Genomic DNA, 25421 nt, shown 5'->3' on the forward strand with positions numbered 1-25421 from the left:
TTATCTTATTAATAGTGACAGCTTTCTTAATCAGTGCTGGCAGAGAATTTAACTTATAATCATTCTCGTCATGATCTCTGGTAGCCATTCTTACCAATGGTTCAACCTTTTTGCATGGTGGCATCTTGCATAAAATGCAGGTTAAGTCAGCATTGGAGCTTTAAACCACCCAGGGGTCATTAGCATTAAAGTATCTGGGGAAAATCAGCTCCTCAGTGCTTGAAAATGTCAAGATGCCCAAAATTTATTTAATATGTTATTCATACATCACAATCTAGTATGAACTATGGAAATTCTGTTATTTCCATTTGCTGCATCTTGATTTATGACAATGCTAAATTCAGTTTGTTATAAGCATCACAAATCTTATGCAGCAGTAGAATAGAAAGCAGCACTATTGTATGAAATAGGGATGATGTTACATTATTATGTATCGACAAGTAGTAACAGAGAATTAGGAAAATAAACACTGTCCAATTAATTAATAAAGGGTTTGCAATTTAGGTTTATCCTGAGGTGGAGAACTCGTGGTTCATCAAAATGCAGGGAAAAGCAAGAAAAATGTTGATGTTACAAAATATATGCTAATATTAAAATAGTTTATAAATCCATTGCAGAGTAGTATGTAAATCAATGTTTGCTGAGATAAAGCAATTACCATTACTGAATAGTCATGCCTGCTTTGTTGTTTGTATCTACCTTAAGACTAAGACTGATACAGCATGGAAACAGGTCCTTCAGCCCAACTCGTTCATGCCAATCATGGTGCCCACCAAACTAGTCCCATTTGCCCACATTTGGCCCTTATCCCTCTAAATCCCTCCTATCCATGTACTTATCCAAATGTCTTTTAAATGTTGTTGTTATACCTGTTGCAACCACTTTCTCCAGCAGCTCATTCCATATACACACCATGTGTCAAATGATTATTTATAGGGTTTACGTAATTACATCTTTTAGTAGTACTGGTGTAAATGAGAACTCAGATTTAATAAAAAGACAAAAACTTTGTCCTTATAAATTCAGTGTTCTACTGAGTTCTAACATCGTGACCCACACTAAAATCTTAACATCTGAAATTTCCTATAATGGAGGCATCTTGCAAATTCATTTATACTTTCTTTTTCAATCTTTTCATTAGTTTTCAAATTAATACAGATTAATATATAACATCAATGTTTGTACATGTAATGCAAAGAGATCAGGAGAACAATCATGGCATAGATAATCATAAAGAACAATAAAATATAAAAAAATCTGTAGATCCAATGATCTCTTAGTAAATGAATATAATATAAAAGGAAGGAAAGGAAAAGATTTATTATATAAATAAAAAAAGAAAGAGAAAAAAAACCCAAATCAATAAGAAAAATTATAAACAATATATCAAACCAAACTAAGCTAAACAGAAAAATTTCAAAAAAAAAGCAAACAAAAAAAGACTGGACTAAAATTTCTCAGTAAAAACAGAGCAATATTATGTTGTCAACTCCGTTCCTCTAAGTTGGAATATTGAAAGGGGATATATATCATGTGAAAATATTGAATAAATGGACTCCAAATATCTTCAAATTTAACCGAAGGATCAACAGTACCAGTCCTAATTTTTTCCAAGTTTAAACATGATATAGTTTGAGAGAACCATTGAAAAGTAGTAGGGAGTATTGGATCTTTCCATTTAAGCAAAATGGATCATTTGGCCATTAATGTGACAAAGCCAATCATACGGTTAGCGGAAGCAGATAAATGGCCAGACTCTATCCTTGGTAATCCAAAAATTGCAGTGACAGGGATGAGGTTGTAAATCAATCTTCAATACATTTGAAATAATGTTAAAAATGTCTTTCCAATGTTTTTCCAAAAGAGGACAGGACCAAAACATATGTGTCAAAGAAGCCACATTCGATTTACATCTGTCACATGTAGGATTTATGTGGTGATAAAAATAAGCGAGCTTATCTTTTGACATATGGGTCCTGTGAACTACCTTAAAGTTTATCAAAGAGTGTCTGACACACATTGAACATGTATTAACTAAATGAAGAATTTTCTTCCAAGTCTCTGCAGGTAAAGATGTCTGGAGTTCACTTTCCCATTCATTCTTAATTTTGTCCAGTGATTCTGGACGTATTTTCATAATTAAATCATAGATTATTGCTATCAAGCCCTTCTGACAAGGATTAAGACCTAAAATTTTTTCCATAATTTCAGTTTTGTAAAGGTGTCAGAAAAGAGGGTATAGTAGCTTTTAAAAAGTTTCTAATCTGCAAATATTGAAAAAAGTGTGATCTAGGCAAATTGTATTTGTTAGACAATTGTTCAAAAGATGAAAAACAGTTATCAATGAATAAATCATGAAAACATACTATTCCTTTCCTTTTTCATATGGAAAAAGCTGAGTCAACTCTGGATGGATGAAAGAAAAAATTAGATTGAATGGGACTTGACAGGTTAAATTTATTCAATCCAAAATATTTACGAAATTGAAACCATATTCGTATTGTATGTTTAACAATTGGGTTAATCATATGTTTCCTTAATTTGATAAGTGCAAAAGGGAGTGAAGCTCCTAAAATAGAAACTAATGAAAATTCAAGTACTGATTGGTGCTAAAGCTGTACCCATTTGGGGCATTGAATTACATCTGAATCTTGTATCCAAAAAATTATACGTCTGATATTAATTGCCCAATAATATAATCTAAAGTTAGGCAGGTCCATACCACCATCCTTTTTTTAGTTTTTGTAAATATTTCTTATTTAATCTTGGGTTTTTATTCTGCCAAATATATGAAAGAATTTTAGAATCAATAGTGTCAAAAAAAGATTTTGGGAAGAAAGTTGGAATCACTTGAAATAAATATAAAAATGTTGGTAAAATATTCATCTTAACCGCATTAATTTGGTCTACCAATGATAAAGACAAAGGGGACCATTTAGCAATAGATCAGCTTTAAATAAGTCCTTATGTTTCTTGGTAACTTTAACACCTAAATACATAAAATAGTCAGTTACCAATCTAAAAGTTAATTGCCTATAAATTGGGGTTTGCATATTTAATGGAAAAAGTTTGCTCTTATTAAGATTTCACCTATAGCCAGAAAAAACATGAAACTGATCTAGTAGTGATAGTACTGCGGGGATAGATTCTTCCGGATTAGAAATATAAAGTAACAGGTCATCTGCGTAAAGAGATATCTTATGAATCTTCTGTCCGCGAGTAATGCCACATATATTTGAAGAGTCCCGGAATGCAATAGCCAAGGGTTCTAAAGTAATATCAAATAACAAAGGGCTTAACAGCCAACCTTGTCTAGTACCTCAAAAAAGCCTAAACAAAGGAGATCTTTGATTATTAGTAAGTATTGAAGCCATAGGTGTATAATAAATCATTTTAATCGCAGATATAAATTTAGGGCTAAAATTAAATTTTTGAAGTGTAATGAATAGATATTCCCATTCGACTCTGTCAAACACCTTTTCAGCATCTAGCGAAACAACGCATTCTGGAATTTGGGATGAAGGGGTATATATAATATTCGTTAATCTCCTAATATTAAAATGTAAATAATGATTCTGAATAAATCCTGTCTGGTCTTCAGAGATAATTTGTGGAAGAATCTTTTCCAATCTAAAGGCCAATATTTTGGAAAATATTTTTGAATCTACATTTAATAAAGAAATAGGTCTATAAGATGCACAATCAGTGGGATCTTTATCCTTTTTAAGAATTAAAGAAATAGTTGCTTCATAGAAAGATTGTGGTAGTTTACTTACTGATAGAGCATCTTTAAAAATTTTGGCTAACCAGGGAACAAGAATATCAGAAAAGGATTTAAAAAATTCAGCTGTATATCCATCAGGGCCAGGTGCTTTACCCGAGTTCATTGAAAATATTACTTTCTTTATTTCTTCCTCCAAAATGGGAGCATCTAATGTAGAACGTTTGTTTAAAGATAATTGGGGAATCTTCAAATCTCTTAAAAATTCATGCATTATTGTAGGATCCTCATGGGATTCTGATCAGTATAAAGAAGAATAAAATTCTTGAAAGGATTTGTTAATTTGAACCTGATCTATCGTGTAGTTACCATCTGGCTTACGAATTTTATTAATCTGATGTTTAGATAAAGTAGCTTTCAATTGGTTGGCCAATAATTTACCGGATTTGTCACCATGTATATAAAATTGACTTCAGTTTTTAGGTAGTAGATTTTCAATTGAAGATGTTAATAATAAACTATGTTGTAATTGGAGTTCTGTTCTCAGGTTCATTTATACTTGACCATATAAATTGAAGCTTCTTTTAATTTTGTTGTGCCTGTAATAAGCTTCAGTGAAAGTCAATGAAGCCCCAGTATTTACTGAAGTAACACACCCTTTTCATCCAATGGTTGCCTTGTAATATTTTTAAGACTGATAAAATGTCATTTTTTTTTAGTCAAATGTAATAGGGTCTTTTCAAGCAGAAAGAGAATGTGTCTAAAAGCATCCTACACTTACTTCTCTTAAAACCTGTCTGCGCAATTATTTTCCCCAATCATCCTATCAGACTGTACATAAATATGTAAGCAATTGAGGGACTGGAAAATATTAAATAGTTTATTTTTAAAGAAGAACAGAGCAGACATCATGTCTTCTACCAATATCGATCGATATGTACATTGTTCTACCAGCTTCTTTAATTTCCCAGTTTTTGGCCTTCTCTCTCTTTTGCAGGTCAATGTACATACATTTTAAAATCTCTCCTTCACTAAACAATTGATTACATCATGAATATATCTAATGGACAAGACTACAGGTCCTTTGAGTGATTTCTTTCAAATATCTTTCAAAAATCACATAACAATACTTGTTAACTCTAAAATTTCTTACACAATGGATTATGTATTAAATAAATTTGATCATTACCTCACAGAGATATTCTTTCCCATCTTAATGAAACATCATGATGATGAGTATTCATTGACGACATGCAAAGAAAAACATCAAAATGTAACTAGCTGTCAGGAAGAAATTATATTACAGGAGTTCAAAACCTGTAAGCACCAGCACAATGAATGTAATGATTATTGAAAAATAACAAATAATAAATTCAGTGAAGTAATCACCTATCTCAGTTCTGAGTAAGTTTATTTGACAGCCTAAATCAATCCTGTACATTCTTCATTAGAGGAAGAGGACAGTAGGCACATGGGAATGCCTGTACTTCCACCTTCTCCTCCAAGTCGCACACTTTCTCAGTGTAGAGATATATAATTATTTTTGCATTATTTCTGGGTCTAATCCCAGGAACTTTACCGAACAGCATTATAGGAATAGCTTCATCACTCAGAATGCAGAGATAAAGAAGGCGATCCACCACTCTCTCAAGGGCAAATGGGCCTTACCAATGACAATGTCATTCTGTAAATGAATAAAAATACAGCCATTGTCTGGTAGCTCACATGATCAGTCTGATGTACTTAATGCAAATACTGTAAATGTTAAAATTTTATCTTTAAAAAGAGCTGGCATGGAATTGTGGACACCTAAGTAAATGAGGTTCCAATTCAACTCCTGCAGTGATGTCCTAAGACTGGGATGATTGACCTCCAACGACCACAACCATCTTCCCTTGTGTGAGGTATAACTCAGTTTTTGAAGTAACTTAATTTCACTCCAGGACACAACTGAGAAAATGCCATAGTAACATGGTCGGGATGTCTGCTACTGCTCTATTATTTCCTGGAACTGAAAAACTTTCTATTCATGCTTCGGAGAACGTTTCATTCTGTTGATAACTTTTACCTTTCGAACGTTTTCATCATTAAAATTGTACCAATCACCAGTATCTGATTTGATTTCAGCATAATAGTGACCACTTCCATAGGTTCCTATGTGATGCCATATTGCAAACAATTCATACTTTTTCTCCTAAAGCAGAGAAATGAAACAGAAAGGTATCATTAATTTAATTTTACTTTGCACTGGCCAATTATCTGGATTTACATCTCTGACAAATTGACCAAACTGAGTTAATTTTAATGCTGTCAAGTAGACAAGATATAATCAGCATTTTTCTGTCATGCAAATGACTCCTTTACAACAATACAGGGCATGGCCAACATCTGTAGGGATTTTGGAAGATGGGCTAATCACCTGGCCAAAATTCTGCAAAAAAGTGAAATTGAATATAGAAATTGCAGTAAATACTCAGCAGGTCAGGCAGCATCCGTAGAGAGAGAAACAGAGTCAATGTTTCAGATCAAAGACCTTGCATTGACCTGAAATGTTAACCCTGTTTCTCTTCCAGTCGATGTTTCCTAACCTGCTGAGTATTTTGAGCTTTTTCCTTTTTTATTTCAGATTTGCAGTATTTTGTTTTAGGGTCTTTGTTTTAGAATACTCAAGAGAAATAAAACATTTCTCATTACAGATGCTGGCATTTAGACTAACAGATTTCCATAATTTTTGACTCTGAATTCGGCATGTGTTTTTATATCTTTGAGTTTATCCATGTATAAAGCCATGTAATCATCTTCTCCTGAAAATATTTTTGCTAAGGTTAAAAGAATAAGTGGATTATCCTTTTAAAATAAGAGAATTTTCCTTAACTTTGCTCAGATTCTCAATCACAGATGCCAAGGTTCAGAATGGAAAGAGATATCAAAGAGAAAGAGCAGTGATGCAGCAATAGTGCAGCTGTCTCACAGCTCCATGCTCCAACAAAGAACTGTTTGTTTATTCTAACTAACACTTGGTTCAAGAAATAAGCCAATAATTGTCCAATAGTCCTGTTACATTAGTTGTTGTTTTGCCAAATAAGGAATTTGTTGGAAATTTTCTCACATTGTCTCAAAAATATATTGTAACCTTTGAGGTAGTTATTTGACCATAACCTATGCTGTTTATGTTCAGTGTTGTATGCATCACTGCTGCTTTATCAAGCAAAGCAGTTTTAATTCAGACTAGCTATAAAGGCTCATATGTGAATAAACACTGACTACAAAAACTAGTTGGAAATGAACAGCTGTGCAGTGGGATGGTCTGAACCAGGAGGACAAATTTTTCTGCACTCTGATTTTGAAAGCAAAATAAAACTCAAGCAAAAGAAATTTGAATGATCAATTAATGAGATACCTAACATAGAAACAGAATTGCTCAAAAAACTCAGCAGGTCATTCAGCATCTGTGGTAAGGGAAACCGTTCGCATTTCTGCTCTGATACCCTTTGTCAGAATTGGGAAACAGAGCAAACATATTAGTTTCCAGCAGCACAGAAGAATGAAAAGAATAAATGGAATATCTGATGGGATGCGTTCAAATCAATTAATGTGGCATTTAGAATGTACTTCTAAAGGGATAGCCAAGTGACATGGTGTCAAGACAACAACTTTTCCCTCAATGTCAGCAAAACAAAAGAACTGGTCATTGACTTAAGGAAGCAGGGCAGGATACATGCCACTGTCTGAATCAATGGTACTGAGGTAGAGTTGGTTGAGAGCTTCTAGGTGTAAATATCACCAACAATTAGTCCTGATCCAGACATGTGGACGCTATGGCCAAAAAAGCACCTTCTACTTCCTCAGATGACTAAGGAATTTTGGCATGTCCATGATGATTGTCACCAATTTTTACAGGTGCACCATGGAGAGCACCCTATTCGATGCATCACAGCTCAGAATGGCAACCCCTCTGCCCAAAACCGCAAGTAATTGCAAAGAGTTGCAAACGCAGTCTGTCATGCAAACCAGCCTCCCCTCCATTGAATCTGTCTACACCTCCCACTGCTGTGAGAAAGCAGCCAACATATTCAAGGACTCATCCCACTCAAGTCATTCTCTCTTCTCCCCACTTCCCTCAGGCAGAAGATACAAAAGCTTGAGAACAAGAACCAGGAGGCTCAAGGATAGCTTCAATCCTGCTGTTATAAGACTCTTGAACAGACCTCTTACGTACCAGTGATATACTCTTGATCTCTCAATCTATCTTATCGTGGCCCTTGCACTTTATTTGTCTACCAGCACTGCACTTTCTCTGCAACTGTAACACTATATTCCACAGTCAGTTCTTTTTTTCTTTTGTACTTCTTCAGTGTACTTATGTATGGAAAAATTTGTCTGGATGAAATGCAAAAGCTTTTCACTGTATCTCATTACATGTGACAAGAATAAACCAATGACCAGGACTGTTGCATATGGTCAGCATGCCTGCCTATGCCAGTGAAAGAGAAAAAATGGGCCAAAATCAGAGACAGAAGATGAGAGGCTGTTCCACAAGCTTGCAGTGGGCCTCGTTGTAACAGTGCTAGAGTCGAAAGGCAGGGCAGAAAGAGTGAAACTGTGCTGGAGGAATAAAGTGGGCAACAGAGAAGTCAGTTGCCTCAGTGGACTGACCATAGGTGCTCTGTAAAGCCCATGTTGTTGCACCAAATGATATAAACCTACCATTTGCTCCAACTTTTATACAGGAGACAGTTTTGCTAACACTGAATGTAGTACACTCGATTAGAAGAGCTGCTTCTGAAACTCTGCTTCACTTGGGAAGATTGATTTTCACTTTTTTTTGTTAATTTAATACCGAATAAGACAACTATTTAGTGCCAGATCTCCAGAGAGTTCATTCCTGATCAATGTTTCAGAAGCTGGTGGGGGAAATAACATTTCACTGAACTGGTGAGTGAGGGAAAAGGGATAAATTATACCCGGGGAGTGTTAAAGCAGAGTTCGAAGGGCATTGCCCTACTTTCAATTTTTTCCTCTACATTCTTCACATCTGATGAATGATCTTGTCCTTATTATTTTGGACTAATTAGACATGTCTGGAGATCTGGCACTAAATAGTTGGCTTGTTCGGTATTAAATTAACAAAAAAATGAAAATCAATCTTTCCAGAGCACCCGGAAGAAATGCACGAAAACACGTGAAATCCACACAGAGAGCATCTGAGGTCAGGACTGAAGCCAGATCACTGGAGCTGTGATGCAGCAGCTCCACTAGCTGAACCACTCTGTCATCCATTTTTTTACAATTAAGAGCAGCAAGGCTTTGGTACAACTTTAACTTTACAACTTGGTACTACAGGTTTTTTTATGGGTGTGAACCTTCTTCACTTACCCGATGTACTAACAATACTGAATGCAACCTGAATCAAGGTAAAATCATTGAGGATGTAATCATGCCATACAAAAGCCATTTCAAATGTTGATACCTAATTTATGCTCCACAAGCTCAGCATGGTTAAGATGTCAAAACTACTTTGCACCATTACAAAAATAGTGGTGTGAACACACTTCAAGATTAATTTTGTTGCCAACTTATATTATATCTCCTGGGATATACCAGTCTATGTATAGAATATACAAGTCCATTTATAGAAAAGTGAATGTGGCAATCTAAGCAGAAGTTTTATGACACAAAATCTAAAATAAAGTTAATTGCACAATAATTATAATCCTAATTGGAGATGAAAGCAAATCAGATACACAAGTTTTTAAATATGTAGAACCTACAATGACCCAAGAACTATACCTCAAAATGCAAAGTATAGTGAGAATATATAGCTCATCTAGCACATTGAAGGTGGAATAGTTCTCTTCCTCCATCCAACCCATGAACAAGGACAACACATCTCAATTTACCAAAAATAATACTGTTTCTTGGCCAGGTCCAGTGGAACCACAATACTCCGGCATTACTATGTCTCAATGATGCGGAACATCCTAGTTTTGGGTACAGTTTGCAATATAATTGCCACATGTATGTGTTCCTTCCATGCGGCAGTGTGAATGCACAGTGATTTATTTTGTCCAGTGACAAAGAGCCGCTGAGCACTGAGTGCAGGCTAAAAAGATAAGGGCCAAAGCCTTGCATAACAAATACTATATATGGTGACTTTCAGCCACTTAATCTACTTTAAACATTATGTTTGTGTTATTTCTGTACCACATGTTAGGAAAATAAAACACAAGTAACTTAATTCAATTATTGCTCATTTTCAGAATTATGCTGTCAGTCACATCAAAGGGAATGGCAATTTGTTATTCGACCTGGACAGCAAAACACTGCACAAATAAATAAATGGCATCCAGAACCATGAAACCCTGCAAATAATTCAAAACAGGCTTCAAAAGCAACCATTACCAGTAATACTGCTTGAGAGGGTCTTTTTGTATAAAGCAAGGTTCCAGTCTCTCATAAAGAATCCAAATCTTGATATTAATTAAATTGAAACATTAAAAATTTATTTGTAGCCAAGCAACATGTCTTTTTTGTAAGTCATCTGATCATGATATTCATGCTGAAAGTAAGTTTGGAAGTCCTGCAAAGGATCACAGTGAACAGAACAAAATAATAAAAGCAACTCCTTTCAAAACTGAAGAGCACTGAACTATTTATAGGTTATCCTATGGATTTCAGGCTGAAGGACATTGTTGAATGGGAACAAAGTCTCCTCCCTCAAATAGAAACAAATCACTTTCAGACTTTGAACATTCTGTCCACACAGGAAACAAGGAGTGCTAGGAATTAGATACAGTGTGTGTATATGTACAAGTAGGGAGCTGCAGCTCTCCCTGAAAGGAAATTTCAGCAGGAGCTATTTTCCATCCAATCACAAAACTGCTAAAAATCTAAAGATTTCAAACAGGAGAAAACTTTTGTCAATTAGTCTTTGCAGGTTCTTAGCCCATGATTGTTCTAAGCACCATAACATGCAGCATTTTACAGAACTGCACACTCAGCTCTCCATTGATATAGGTGGCATAATTGAGCACAGCTATGCAGTGTGTTGAAGATTAATTTAGAAAAACCATTAACTAACCCCAAAATAGTTACTGATAGATTTTAATGACGTAAAAAGACGTTTTGTTGAAATTTAGCTCAATATATCTTGCAACAGTTGTGTAATTTAACTTCTCAAGAAAGAAGATAACTTACACAACTAATTGCAAGGCATTCAGTTGGGCTTTTATGAATTTTTAATGTCACATTCATGCCTCAAACCTGTTCCTGTTATATTAACTGTTTAGTCAGAATTGAAGTGTGTCAAAGCCATTTATTCAGTTTACAATTCACATTGCCAGATCTTGGAGTAATATTCAGCTGGAGAAAATTGTGGTTTAGGTTCCCATTGTGTGTCAGACATGTGGTCTGTCAGAGGCAAGTGAGGAGTTGGCAATCAGAGAGGTGGTAGAAATTGGAAGGAAGCTGGGGGCAAGATCAGCAAATTGCAAGGGACTGGGGTTGATGGAAGTCTCAATCCACTTCAGTGCTATTGACTGAGAGGAAATCATGGGATGTTGGCAGGGAAGATTCTTTACATTTGGCATCTGCAATGATTTCTTGACAGCATCGCTTCTGGGGTGTAATTCCACAAGGCTTATTGAATTAATTCCACATGGGTGGATTTCATTGAACTGGTGACTGTGGGAGAAAGGACTATGAGTGGTTGTTAAAGAAAAGGTAGAAGGGGACACAAGCCACTTTCAATATTTTCTACTTCCTTACCTCCTCCTCTGTAGAAATTTCCTCTGAATGATCTAAAGGAGAAAATAACATAAACACATCAGAAGAGTTTTTGACAATGTCATAATTATAAGCATATCAGATCAATCAAGTTTCTTTCAATAGTTGGGCAGGCATGGTGGTGTAGCAGGCAGCATAACACCATTACAGCGCCAGCGACCTGGGTTCAATTCCGGCCACTGTCTGTAAGGAGTTTGTACGTTCTCCCCATGTCTGCGTGGGTTTCCTCCAGGTGCTCCAGTTTCCTCCCACATTCCAAAGACATATGGGTTAGAAAGTTGTGGGCATGTTATGTTGGTGCTGGAAGCATGGCGAAACTTGCGGGTTGCCCCAGAACACTCTACACAAAAGATGTATTTCACTGTGTGTTTCGATGTACATGTGACTAATAATGATATCTTATCTGTGCAGATGATTTGTCCCTGATGGTTCCACCAACAAACCATTAGCTGCCTCAGTCTTTCTTTATTCATACTCCATAGAATTTCCTTTCTGCATTCCCAGGTTTAAAAGTGAACTTTGTCTTCTTTTCAGAGTCTTCAAACAGTAGTTACTCGGGACATTATTCTCCTGTGAGAGCAGAATATTAGTTGTCTGAATAGGGAATAGAGATTCTGAACAGGATCTTCTGTTCACTTCACACTTTATTTCAGGGAAATCTGATCTGCCTGTGTCCAGATTCTGATACATTGCATGTTCCAATGGACTCAGTTCTTCAAATAAATGTTATGCAGATTCCAAACCACTATGTTTCTAGAAACAAGTTGGGGCGCAGCAACTCAGGAAAGTGGGTTGACATTCCCTTCACTTTACATGCCATTTACAACTTGAAACTGAGCTAAAACTTGTGGAATTCAAATGAACACCTCAGTAAATCCCGAATCTACCAATCAATGCTTCTGATGAAGCATCTCAAAAGCATTTCAGAAAGTGGGAAGTGGGGAGTATTATTAACTTTGCAATCATGTAAATTACATTATCTCTGTCTGGCCCTTTAAACATCCCTCCTATTTTTGATTTCCAGTGACATTACTATTGACATTAATCACCAGTGATTAGGGGACAGCAGGTAGGCTGAGGGAGGGTGGTCTCAAATTGTGCAATTTACATTAGTTTTAGGTTATCACTCAATGTGAAAACTACCTCTGTATTCTCTTGCTACTAACTGATCAGGCTGAAATGAATAATTTCCTCACTACTGTATATTTAATCAGCCACCTTTGACATCCAATGGCTTTGCCATGGCTGTGTCTCCCAACATCAATATCCTGGGTTCACACTTGACCAGAAATTCAACACTGCGGCTACAGAAGCAGGTCAGAGGCAGGGAAACCTGCAGCAAGTAACTCACCCCTTGACATCACAAGGGCTTCCAGCTATCTACAAGGCAAAGGTCAGGAGCATGATGGAATTAGGAAGGGACTTTCCTTTTTCAGTGCATTCAATTTACACTTTCATATTAAAAGAAAACTCATGGAATTCAAATGAATATCTAATTAAATACCTTCTTGTCTAACTAATCATTAATAATTCACTTGAATATCCATATGTGAAGAAACCTATTCTGTTCTATTTTGTTATATTTTGTTCTTTCTCCTTTCTTTTCCTCTCTTTCTCCAACTGATTTTTTTACTATCTTTATCTTGGGTAATGTAAACAGAGGTCTTGGAAAAGATCAGCAGGCCAGACCGTAGCAAAGAAGGAAGGAAAATTAACATTCTAAACTTTTATTTCAAATTTCCAGTGTCTGCAATATTTTGCTGAATACATATGCTTTTGGATGGTCACAGGAAAGTATGGTCTATTTTCCCATCATTCCACTGCCCTTGAAGGAGTCTGGGGTTTATAGTGTGAAGTTGGGGTGTGGATGGATACATATTGTAATCGCTGTTACTCCTCCAAGGGTATGTGTGTGTAGTGTGGGGAAGAAGTGAGTTATTTATCTACAGCCTGGACCATATGGATTTTTCCTTTTTGGTGCTTTACTTGATTCCACTTTCAGTTCAGTTTATCCACCCCTCATTGAAGTTTAGGTGAGATTGTGAAGTTCACTGATTGCATTGTGTTTTTCATGCATATGCCCAATCAGATTGCTCTCAAACTGGTCATCACCAACACCATTATGTTTCAGCAAGAAAAACTGAGAAAAGTATTGAGGAAAATGACACAACCTTGCTTGACAGCAGTCTTCACTGAGAATCCCACACTCATTAGCCACCCCAGAGATCACAAAACTATAGTCGAAGTAAGTCATCCTCAATCCTGAAGAACTGCCCAGGAAGAGAAGACAGTGGCTGTAATATACCAGGCACAGTGAACTGCCTCATTGTGAAAGTGTCATGACTGCTTCCTATTTACCTGATATTGCCCTTTACCATTTTTTGCCCATAATCACACACGAGCTGTATGTTGAGGAAGCAACGATTCTTTCAGTTCACAGACCTTGCAGGGTTCTGGTATGGAGCCTTATATGTGACGTAAGTGCAGTTGACGGCTTTTTGTATGATTGGGAATCAGCTACTTTGGAAAATTACCAGGTTCACTCTACCTGTTTCTCTCTTCCCAATGAAAAAGAAATGGATCCAGCTATTCTTGAGGTGAGAGACTCTGTGACCTCCTGAACTCAGCAAAAGATTGCACATGGGGCATGTCTCCAGCACCAGCTTGGGAAGAGCCGTAGACTTGGAAATTCAGCACGACCATACCTTGCCATTGACAATGCGATCCAGAGTCTATGGTGTGCCAGCAATTGTGGCTGAAGCTTGTGGTTGATCTCTGGGCAGACTCTGGAGAAGAAGAAACCCTCAAGCAATGCTCCTTGCCGTTACTATAGAAGTGCTCCCAGAAACACCATTGTGGCCAGGGCCACCTGGATCACTTCTGCTTCTCCCCACCTCCTGTCACGACACATTACTTAGTGAGTCCTCTCCTCCTCCTCCTCCCCCCTCCTCCCCCCTCCTCCCCCCCTCCTCCTCCTCCCTCCCCTCCTCCTCTTCACTGTCATATTGAATTCCTAAAGACACACACACTAATTATCCTTGATGGACTTTGCATGAACCAGTGTTAAACTCCAGCCAATGAGTTCAACATTCACCACAAAACCTACTGGTCACTGAGAATCCATTTAAATCTTGGAGATGGGAAGTGGTTCATCCTGCTGCTAACCTATGGGTATTAATTGGATCATTGTGGCCCCTTTTGGCAGCACACACATCATATCAGCTTTACATGAAGGTTAGTGTCATGATCTGTCAGCCCTGCATTTTCCCAGCATCGATAGGCAACACGTGAAATATTGTATTACCCACTTTGCCAAACAATGTGAGTCGCACTTAAAATTTGGAAGCAAATCAGTACCTCTGGTGTCCAAGAGTTGGCACCATAGAGCCCAACTTTGCTGTCATTAATTTCCACAATCAAATAAGTGGCACTCTTTTTAGCCAAAGGCTTTCAGAGGGGTTGAAACTATAAGATTTCATTTTAGTGTTTTTCTTCTCCAGGCTTATCACAACAGATGACTGGTTTCCATGGAACAATAATTAGTAGGTGATTTGGATTAGAGATGAAGAAATAGGAATGGTTTTCAAATTGCTTTTGTTAAAAATTGAACATTCATTTTGTGCACGGTAGTGAAGCAGTTAGCGTAATGCTATTATAGCACCAGTGACCTGGGTTCGATTCCAGCCACCATCTGTAAGGAGTTTGTATGTTCTCCCCATGTGTCTGTGTGGGTTTCCTCCGGGTGCTCCAGTTTCCTCCCACATTCCAAAAACAAAAAAAAAGATGTACAGGTTAGGAAGTTGTGGGCATGCTATGTTGGCGCCGGAAGCATGGCGACACTTGCGGGCTCCCCCCAGAACATGCTACACAAAAGATTCATTTCACTGTGTGTTTCGATGTACATGTGACTAATAAAGATATCTTCTGTTGCTGTAGTCGAAGAAGATACTGCCTAAGGCCACGAGGGGGCACCAAACTCAGAATGTTTTCATTCATTTGCAAAATGTGTAAGGCAACATCCACAATTGGTCCCAAGAAGGTGGTGGTGAGCTTCAACTACTGCAGTCCTTCCAATGAAAGTACTTTTATGGTGTTGTTAAGCAAGGAAATTCAGAATTTAGACCCAGCAATGATGGAGGAACACTGACATTTTTCAGCCAGGACTTTGTGTAACTTGGCGTGGAATCTGAAGGTTGTGCCATTCCCTTGCCTGTGAAAATGGAACTTTATACTTGGCACATGGTGACACAATTCAGCAAAGATGTAATGTGAAAGGTCATGGCTGTCATGTGACACCATCGACTACTGGTCGAAAGTGACACCACTGTCAATCAAGGTCTAGCTCCACCCACTCATTAGCACACATTCTTTACCATTGGTTTCCGTACACACCTTTTGTACCTGGCCATGACTTATTGGACCTGTTGAATTACCTGATCTAGCTCCACCCAGTTCTCCAGCACTATAAAGAATGCCACATGTGCATGGCTTTTCCTCTTTTGATTGCTGCAGGAGTCGAAACCACACCGAGGGACCATTAGTAAGAGTGTGCACTTCCACAGGGGTTTAGGAGCGTCCTAAGTAGATTCCCGGTAGTGTAGAGCTGATGCTTGTCCAGATTCAGGGGGTTCAGGCACCGTATTGCATTTTCCCTGATCATTTGTAACTGGTTCACTGTGTGTGTATAATATATTCACAGTCTTTGTGAATAAATCCTTTTTCAAAATCCAAAGATGGTGTCCAGAGTCCTCTACCTTTGAGACCCCAAAGAACCTTTTCTCACAACAGAGGGCAAAAAATGAAGAGGGTGATAATGAGAGTAAATGTGCAGCGATCATAAAAACTGATCATAATAGCATCCATAAATGTATGAACAGAAAAAAGGATTATGGAGACAAATGTAGGTTCTATGTCGTCCAAAACAGGAAAATTATAATTAAGAACGAGGAAACTGTAGAACAATTAAACACTTACAGTTTATACCTTCACAAGTGGGACAAAATAATGTCCCAGAGTATTACAGAACCAGGGGTTTAGGAAGAGGATGAATTGAAGGAAATTATTATTGGCAAAGATAGTGATTGGGAAATTAGTAGGGTGGAAGGCTGATAAATCTCCAAGGATGGATAATCTACATCCCAGGGTAGAGAAGGAAGTGACCCTGGATATAGTGAATGCTTCGATGGTCATCCTTCAGAATTCTTTAGATATAGGAACAGTTTCTACATATTGGAAGATGACAAACATAATGCTATTATCTACAAAAGGAGGAAGAGAAACACTGGGAATTACAGACCAGCAGGCCGAACATCAGTAGTGGGGAAAATGCTGGAATCTGCTATAAAAGATGCAATAACAGAATACTTGGAAGGAATTAATGGGATTGGACAAAGGCAGCGTGGGTTTAACAATAGAACAGAAAATGCTGGAGAAACTCAGCAGGTCACGTTTCAGATTCTGTTTCAGGTTTGCAGCACCTGTGGAGAGGGAGAGAGGTGGCACAGTGGAACGACCAGCAGAGCCGCTGTCTCACAGTTCCAGGAATCCATGTTCATACCTGACCTCCAGTGCTTTCTTGTCCTTTTTCCCCCTGTGACCGCGTTGGTTTCCCCCAAGTGCTCCAGTTTCCTCTCACATCCAAAAGATGTGCCGGTCGGTGGGCTAATTCGCCACTGCACATTGCCCAAAGTCTGTAGGTGAGGGGTGGAAGCTCAGAGTGAGTGCAGTCGATGGAAGAGCGGTGAGAACCGATTACAGGGGAAAATCAGGGGTCATAGAACTGTTGAGTAGTGCAGGGGCAGGCACGGTAGTGTAGCGGTTAGCGTAACGCTTTACAGTGCCAGCAAACCAGGTTCAATTCCGGCTGCTGTCTGTAAGGATTTTGCACATTCTCCCCGTGTCTGCGTGGATTTCCTCCGGGTGCTCCGGTTTCCTCCCACATTCCAAAGACGTATGGGTTAGGAAGTTGTAGGCATGCTATGTTGGCACCGGATGCATGGTGACACTTGTGGACTGGCCCCAGAACACTCTACACAAAAGATGCATTTCACTGTGTGTTTCCATGTACATGTGACTAATAAAGAGATCTTGTCTTAAATAGTCAACAGGCTGTACTGGCTTCCATCCATTTAATAAGGAAATATGAAGTTAGCGAATCTACAGGAGGTTTTTGAGGGTGCAACCAGTGAGGGAGAATCTGTGGATGTGCTGTATTTGGACTTTAAAAAGGCTGTAGAAAAGGCTCCACATCAGATGTTAGTATGCAAAATTAAAGCACATGGGATGGGGGTAATATACTTGGCATTGATTGAGAATTAGTTGACCTACAGGAAATAGAGATTAGGAATAAATGGGTCTTTCTCTGGGAGGCAGGCAGTGCCCATAGTGGAGATTAGTACTTGGGTCCCAGCCATTCACAACATATATCAATGGTTTGAATGAAGGAACTAAATGTATCATCTCCACATTTTCAGATGACACAATGCTGGGGGGAAATGTAACCTGTGAGGAGGATGCAAAGAAGCTGCAGTGCAATTTAGACAAGTTGAGTGAGCAGACATTGGCAGATGTGGTTCAGTGTGGATAAATGTGAAGTTTTCTACTTCGGTTCTGAACTTCGAAAGACGTTATTGTCTGAATAGCGACAGTTTGGGAAAAGGGAAAGTGCAATGAGCCTGGGTGCCTTTGTACAGCAGTCACTAAAAGCAAGCAGTTAGGAATGTTAGCAAATGGCATTTGTACAAGGCCTTGGTGAGACTTCATCTGGAGTTTTGTATGCAGTTTTGGACATTTTATACAAGGAAGGATGTTTTTGGCATGGAGGGATTGCAACAGAGGTTTACTGGACTGATTCCTGTGATGGTAGGACTTGTGTGTGAGAAGAGATTGGGTTGTTTAGGTCTATATTCACTGGAGTGTAGAAGAATGAGAGGGTATCTCATAGAAACCCATGAAACTCTTATAGGACAGGACAGGACGGACTGGATTCAGGGAGGATATTCCCTATGACTGGAGAAACTAGAACTGGGGGTAACAGTCTCATGATATGAAGTGTACCTTTTAGATCTTAGATAAAGAGAAATTTCTTCACCCAGAGAAGGTGAACTTGTAGAATTCTCCATCATATAAGGCAGTGAAGCCAAGTTATTATTATATTAGAGAAAGATGTGGATATGTTTCTTAATACTAAAGGGATCAATGGATATGAGGAGAAGGTGGGAACAGAGGGTTGAAGTGAATGATCAGCCATAATCATGTTGAATAGTGAAGCAGGCTCAAAGATCCAAATGGACAACTGCTCCCCCATTTGTTATTTTTCTACATATCATTATCAGGTAGTTGATCTCATTTTAAATATACTAATCCCATTTTCAGTTGGCACTAATTATTTTCATTTCTCCAATAAGCTAGAGGTCAAATAATAATTTTATTTAGCAAGGGTAAATTAGTAAAACTAACAACTAAAGCAATTTGCTGACCTAATGCAATTAGATTCTATGTATAATTTTATAATTTTAAAAATGATATAATAGCATGTGTTTTAGACACTTCAAGACATGGTTATGTACCGAGTACAAACTTCATAGGAGTTCCAGGAAAAAGTGTGGTTTGCACATCACACACTCATTTTGTTACTTCTGGTCACCAGGGGTATATGTTGTTTCTTTCTTAGCATTTGGGAATGTTTATAAGAAAATGAAACTAAAATGACTATTAAAAACATTTTGCTATCAACCATCAGCTCAATACAAGAGCTTCATCACAGAGCAGAACACCTCCCAGGCAGTAAGATGGACGGCAAGAACGTTATTTTTTAAAAGATGTTAGGGCACTCTGTAAATCTGGACATTGCAAATATGGAAAATGTAATGATACCACTGATTTGCACTTAAAGAAGCTCATTGGAATTGCTGTGCGGTATTAACTACATAAATGGCAGGATATTGCTGTTACATTGCCTGTAATTTAGTTAATGGTGGTATTTAAAGAAAATCAAATAAATATAACTTACATGCATTATATAATTGCATTTTATCATCTGCAGGTAGAACAGGTCAATGATTGGCATGTGGTAATTCCAAACCGAAAGATGAATATATCTTTTGTGAATAAAATTTAGTTAATAAAATCGTAATTTTTAATGTAGTTGTGCCTCAGAGGCAGAGAAATGGGATATCAAAGAGCTTTTCATGGAATTGTTTATTGAAGAACTTTGAAAACTGTGAAGTAAAATTCCCTCCAAGATATTAAGAAGTAACATGGATGAGCTTTTTGTAATGTAACGTGCAGCTCAGTAGATGAGTTGGTGAACTTGCAGGTTAAGCTGTGCCAATTTAATTACAGCGTTTCTTGCATTTTCTATTTTTATTTCACATTTCTAGCACTGCAGGTTTTTGATTTTCAGTGAGATGTTATTGCTTGCCCCGTATTCACAGATCAGCTGCAGAGGGCAGCGTGACCTGCGACAGGGAAGTCTACTGTACATCACCTGTCCCCGAGCATCTCAAGTGCTATTGGTGTATTGCTCCAATTTAACCTTCGGGAGTAAACATGAAATGACTGCTTTTGTTTAATTAACACAATAAGTTGAAGCAAAATGTGTAGAAAGAGCAAATTCGAAAGGAATCCTGTATATTATAGAGCCTACACTGGCTCCCCGGGTAACATAGCACCAGATTTGAATTCCAGCAATAAACTACTGGCATATTTTCAAACGAAACTGAAATTGCCTCCCAGGTGATTGGGCTTCCTGAGCCCGAAGCGTTTGCAATCAGACGACTCTTCGTCCAATAGTCAGCCGAGAAGTGCGATTGTATTTGGGCTCAGACTCGGCAAATCTCAACAGTGGACGTGCGTAGAAAGCTGGTCCGGGAGACGAACTCGGAAAAGAGAAGCCCAAACCTAAATAACTCATCGTGAGGAATGAGTGAGTGAGCTTAACTTCCAACACGGGGTGGTGGTGGGCGGGGTGCCAAAAGCATTCTGCCGATTAACGCGTTTTGTTTAATTTCAGATCGACAGCAAGAGTCGAAATAAAAGGAAAAAAACCTACAAAAGTGAAAAATGAGCAAGAAATCTCCCAAAGGTAAACGATAGAACTATCACGCTGTGAATTTATTACAGAACGACGTTTTATCTCGTACTTAAATGTTCGTTGGGGCGATTTTTTAATGCACTTCATTGCCAAAGGCAAAAGAAAAGGAACTGCCTTTTTCTACCTGTTGCATTCAGCTCCGATGCGACTGCCCGCTCCTTTCTCTCGGTGACATGACTGCAAGCTGCCGCTATCAGTTGCAGTGGGGCCTTACAGTGAACTTGGGGCGGGGATAGCACTTCATGTAAATATTATCTCTACACCTGCATGTATCTGGAAAATAACCCCGGGGACAAAAAACAGTGTCTGCTGCTGCTTCTGGGGACGTGGCTACAAACCACGTAAAAAAAAAAGAACCAGAGGACTCATCTGTAAGCTTTGGGGTCTCCACCCCACTTTAAATCCTTCTTTGGGTTGGTTCACCCCCCAAGGAGGATCTGGTGGATCTGCCAGATCCTCGACTCCTCCTGGTTTCTCAGCTCCTGAAAGTCCTGGTTAACCAGGAAGAGGTAAGGGTCCGTCAAACCCCTAGTCATGCCTGAAGGGTCGTGGTTGACAAGGGTGAGGCTCCTCCTGGTGAACAAGGACATTTTGAGAGTGGGTATGGGCCCGTCACCGAGGGAGCAGAGCCCAGCGTTACTCAGGTCAGGCAGCATCTGTGGAGAGCGATACAGAATTAACGTGACCCGAAACATTGACTGTTTCTCTTTCTATAGATACTGCCTGACCTGCTGAAAGTTTACACTATTTTCCGTTTTTGCTTCAGATTTTCAGCATCTGCAGATTTTTTTGTGCGTTTTTGCCCTTTTCTTGACTGGCCGCTGGAAGCAAGGGGGCGTAATGTGAGAACTGCTGAGCCCGAGGCTTCAGCTTTTGGGCGGGTGATTGGCCGGGAGTCGGGATGGGGAGTGGTGATACAGCACCTCCTGGCCAGTGGCGGGTCTCCCACCCAGGTTGATGAGTGTGGGAGGATGTGTTCATGCAGTTGAGGGAACGTTAGTACAACTTGGTGCAAAAGTAAAGAAGACATGGGACTATAAGCTATAAAGCTGTAAACATATAAAGGATGTAGTTGAATGTCAATATTTATGTTAGCAACAAGTAAGCTTTCAGTACCATTCAAATTAAAACAAGTATGTGATTTTTATCCAAATGCTTCAGGCTGAGGGAAGTAGTTACCCAGTCATTTTACTTACCACACATCATCTGCTGATGGGTGGGAGTGGGAACAAGGGAGGCCGACGTGAGCAGCCTCTGAAAACTCATTGCTCATTGATTCTGCCTGCTCATTTACAGGTGGTGTGTGCATTCTTTGGGAACTGTGCCATTCATTGTAATGATGTCTTTGCAAGTGGTCTCAAAGCTAGCTTGTATTGCTTAAAATCTGGACTCCATTCTTTAAAGTAGAAGGAGTGACATTAAGTGATATCCCTTCATTGCTGGTTCATCTCAGAGTTGAAATACAATGGCCACAAAGAGATGTGCATGCACTCACTGGCTGTTCCTGCACTCTGTCAAAACGTCTTTAGAGAGAAGATTATTGACCTTCTCACTTTATAGTGAAAATATTCCAGCCTGGATCAGTCCTGACAAAGTTTCAGTGTCAACAGTTTCTGGCAGTGCTGCCCTTACCTAGTTCTAAGGTTGCAGTTGTGACAGGAACTGATGGCAACTGATTCAATACAGATGTATTAACTGCTCAGGAGCCCATACTACTCTTCTGGACTGCCTAGCTGGTTCATCCAACAATGCATATCTCCTAATGGGTGTGGTTAAAGAGGGACCAGTGGTATGTAGTTGAGCGGCTTTTAAAATAAAACTCCTTAATGAAGGGTTGGATCATCTCACCCAATGTTTGCTGGACATAATTGTCACTGCTTGGTGTTCATCAAGCATGCCAAACCCACAACTGAGTTCAGCAGACTGACCTCTTGGTGGACTATGCATTTCAGTTGACCATAGCAGGCAGGGAGAAGTCCGTGACTGGCCAAACTGTGTGATGATGATATCAGCATTGAAGCTGCACCCTGCAGAAGCCCGTTTTTGGATGCAGTGGTCAGCTAGACTTTTGATAAAAGATTCATACATAACCCTTCTTATCATTCTCTGCTCTGTCCGCAACAGCCATCTTGAGCTTCATGTCGCATGTCATTTCAACTCCCCTTCCCGTTCCCACACCGACCTGTCCCCGGCCTTCTCCATTTTGACAGTGAGGCTAAACACAATCCAGAAGAACAACACCTGATGTTCCACTTGGGTAGCCTACAACCCATGGTAGAACATTGAATTTTCTAATTTCCAGTAACCCACTCCCCCTGTGTTCCTTACCCACTCCCTCCAGTCTACCCAGGTACTCTCTCCCTTTGTTCACCTTTTCCATCCCTCCCCTCTTGTTACCAAGACCCTTCACCCTCCCCCACCTGGTTCCATCTGCGCATCACCTACATACCTATCCACCTGGGTTTCTTCTTTCTTCTCCCTTGGTTCACCTTTCCCATCCCCTCCCCCACCCGGTTCCATCTGCCATCATCCCCCACTTCATCTGGTTCCACCTATCGCCTACCAGCCACTGTCTCACCTCTCCATCTCACCTCTTTATACTAGCTATCTCCCCTCTACATTCTCAGTCCTGATGGACGGTCTCTGTGGTTGACCATCCCTTTGCCTCCACAGATGCTGCTTGACCCATCGAGTTCCTCCAGTAGTTTATCTTTGCTCATTCTAACATAATTTTGAAATACAGCCCAATAATGGCAATATACATAATTCATGGGCATAAATTTAAAAATTGCGTACAGGAAAAATTACTTGCTTTGTTCAAATTTGACGGAATACTGCTGTTCATTGGACATGATGACTACTGCTATCAGTGTGCCCACCTGTGCTCATTGGTTACTTGGAAGTCTGAACTTGGCATTTGACCTTAAACTCAGTTTGCAACACTTGGATTTTATTTGCTGATCTATGACAAATTGTAAAGTTGAGAAGTAGAAAGGTGATGAGTCCTAAGAACTAATCTACAGTGGAAGAGCAATACAAACAAGCAGTGTTGGGACACAGGTTATCTCTCCATTTCTGCTGACATAGTGATCTGAAAGACATTGTAGCCAGAAGCCATCAAGTGGCCATGGGGGAGTCACTGCACAGGAAGGGTTTAACTCCAAGTTCTCTTTTACTTACTAGCTGTCACTTGTAGCTATTGGCATGGGAGATGGTTGCCGAGGATGATGTGATGCAGGAGAAAATTTGTTTGACAGGGAAGTTGCATGCAGAATTTTAATAGATTTTAAAATTTTATTTGTATTATATATATTCAGCATTTATTTTGTTTTTTTACTGTTTCTAATTTGGGAGGTTAAAGTTTTTATAGTTTTCAGCCTAACATTCTGTCTGAATGGTTAACAGAACAGAACCTAGGATAATCTTTTTTATATAATTTAATATAACACCAGTTGGTGCACTGGACTCTTTGAGTTCTCATTTTATCCTGTTAAACGATATCTCATTGTTGATCAAAGTTACAGGCTGTAAATAGCATGAAATTTTAATGGGAACCATAGAACCATACAGCACAGAACAGGCCCTTCGGCCCACCATGTTGTGCCATCCATCAACCACCCTCACACTACCTAACCCCTTCCTCCCGCATATCGCCCCCATCCCACACTCCTCCATACACCTATCCAACAAGCTCTTGAACCTGTCCAATGTATCTGCCTCCACCACCACCCCAGGCAGTGCATTCCATGCACCAACCACTCTCTGGGTGAAAAACCTCCCCCTGTCATCTCCCCTGAACCTCCCACCCATAACCTTAAAGCCATGCCCTCTCGTCTTGAGCATTGGTGCCCTGGGAAGGAGGTGGTGACTGTCTATCTATTCCTCTCAATATTTTATATACCTCTATCATGTCTCCTCTCATCCTCCTCCTTTCCAGTGAATAAAGCCCTAGCACCTTATGTCTCTCCTCATATTCAATACTCTCTAATCCAGGCAGCATCCTGGTAAATCTCCTCTGCACCCTCTCCAATGCCTCCACATCCTTCCTATAATGAGGCAACCAGAACTGAACACAGTACTCCAAGTGTGGCCTAACTAGAGTTTTGTAAAGCTGCATCATCACCTTGCAGCTCTTAAACTCAATCCTGTGACTTATGAAAGCCAACATCCCATTGGCCGCCTTAACTGCTCTTTCCACCTGTGAGGCAACTTTCAATGAACTGTGAATATGAACCCCCAGATCCCTCTGCTCCTCCACACTGCCAAATACCTTGCCATTTACCCAGTACTCTGCCCTGGAGTTTGTCCTTCCAAAGTGTACCACCTCACACTTCTCTGGATTGAACTCCATCTGCCACTTGTCAGCCCAGCTCTGCATCCTATCAATATCCCTCTGTAAGCCCCGACAGCCCTCCACACTATCCACAACACCGCCGATCTTAGTGTCGTCCGCAAACTTACTAACCCAGCCCTCCGCCCCCTCATCTAAGTCATCTATAAATATCACAAAATGTAGAGGTCCCAGAACCGATCCCTGCGGGACACCACTAGTCACTGCCTTCCAATCCGAGGGCATTCCTTCCACCACAACCCTCTGCTTTCTACAGGCAAGCCAATTCCTAATCCACACAGCCAAGCTTCCTTGGATCCCTTGGCCTCTGACCTTGTGAAGTAGCCTACCATGAGGAACCTTATCAAACACCTTACTAAAATCCATGTAAACCACATCCACCGCACTGCCCTCATCAATCTTCCTGGTCACCTCCTTAAAGAACTGTATCAGGCTTATGAGGCAAGATCTTCCCTTCACAAAGCCATGCT

At 39.5% G+C, this 25421-nt stretch overlaps 1 protein-coding gene across 2 annotated transcripts in view; it reads left to right on the forward strand.

Annotated features, from left to right (window-relative positions):
* The window catches only part of LOC127571956 (ubiquitin carboxyl-terminal hydrolase 47-like), a 93462-nt gene that overhangs the window by 44104 nt on the left and 23937 nt on the right, over positions 1 to 25421 (forward strand). For both annotated transcript variants that reach the window (XM_052018721.1, XM_052018722.1), the window contains exons 4-5: positions 20243 to 20432; positions 20520 to 20591. In XM_052018721.1, coding sequence (XP_051874681.1) covers positions 20570 to 20591 — 22 coding nt within the window. In that variant the 5' untranslated portion in view covers positions 20243 to 20432; positions 20520 to 20569. The remainder of the gene's footprint in view (positions 1 to 20242; positions 20433 to 20519; positions 20592 to 25421) is intronic.

Source organism: Pristis pectinata, chromosome 6 (genome assembly GCF_009764475.1).
Source record: "Pristis pectinata isolate sPriPec2 chromosome 6, sPriPec2.1.pri, whole genome shotgun sequence".
NCBI classification, from domain to species: Eukaryota; Metazoa; Chordata; class Chondrichthyes; order Rhinopristiformes; family Pristidae; genus Pristis; species Pristis pectinata.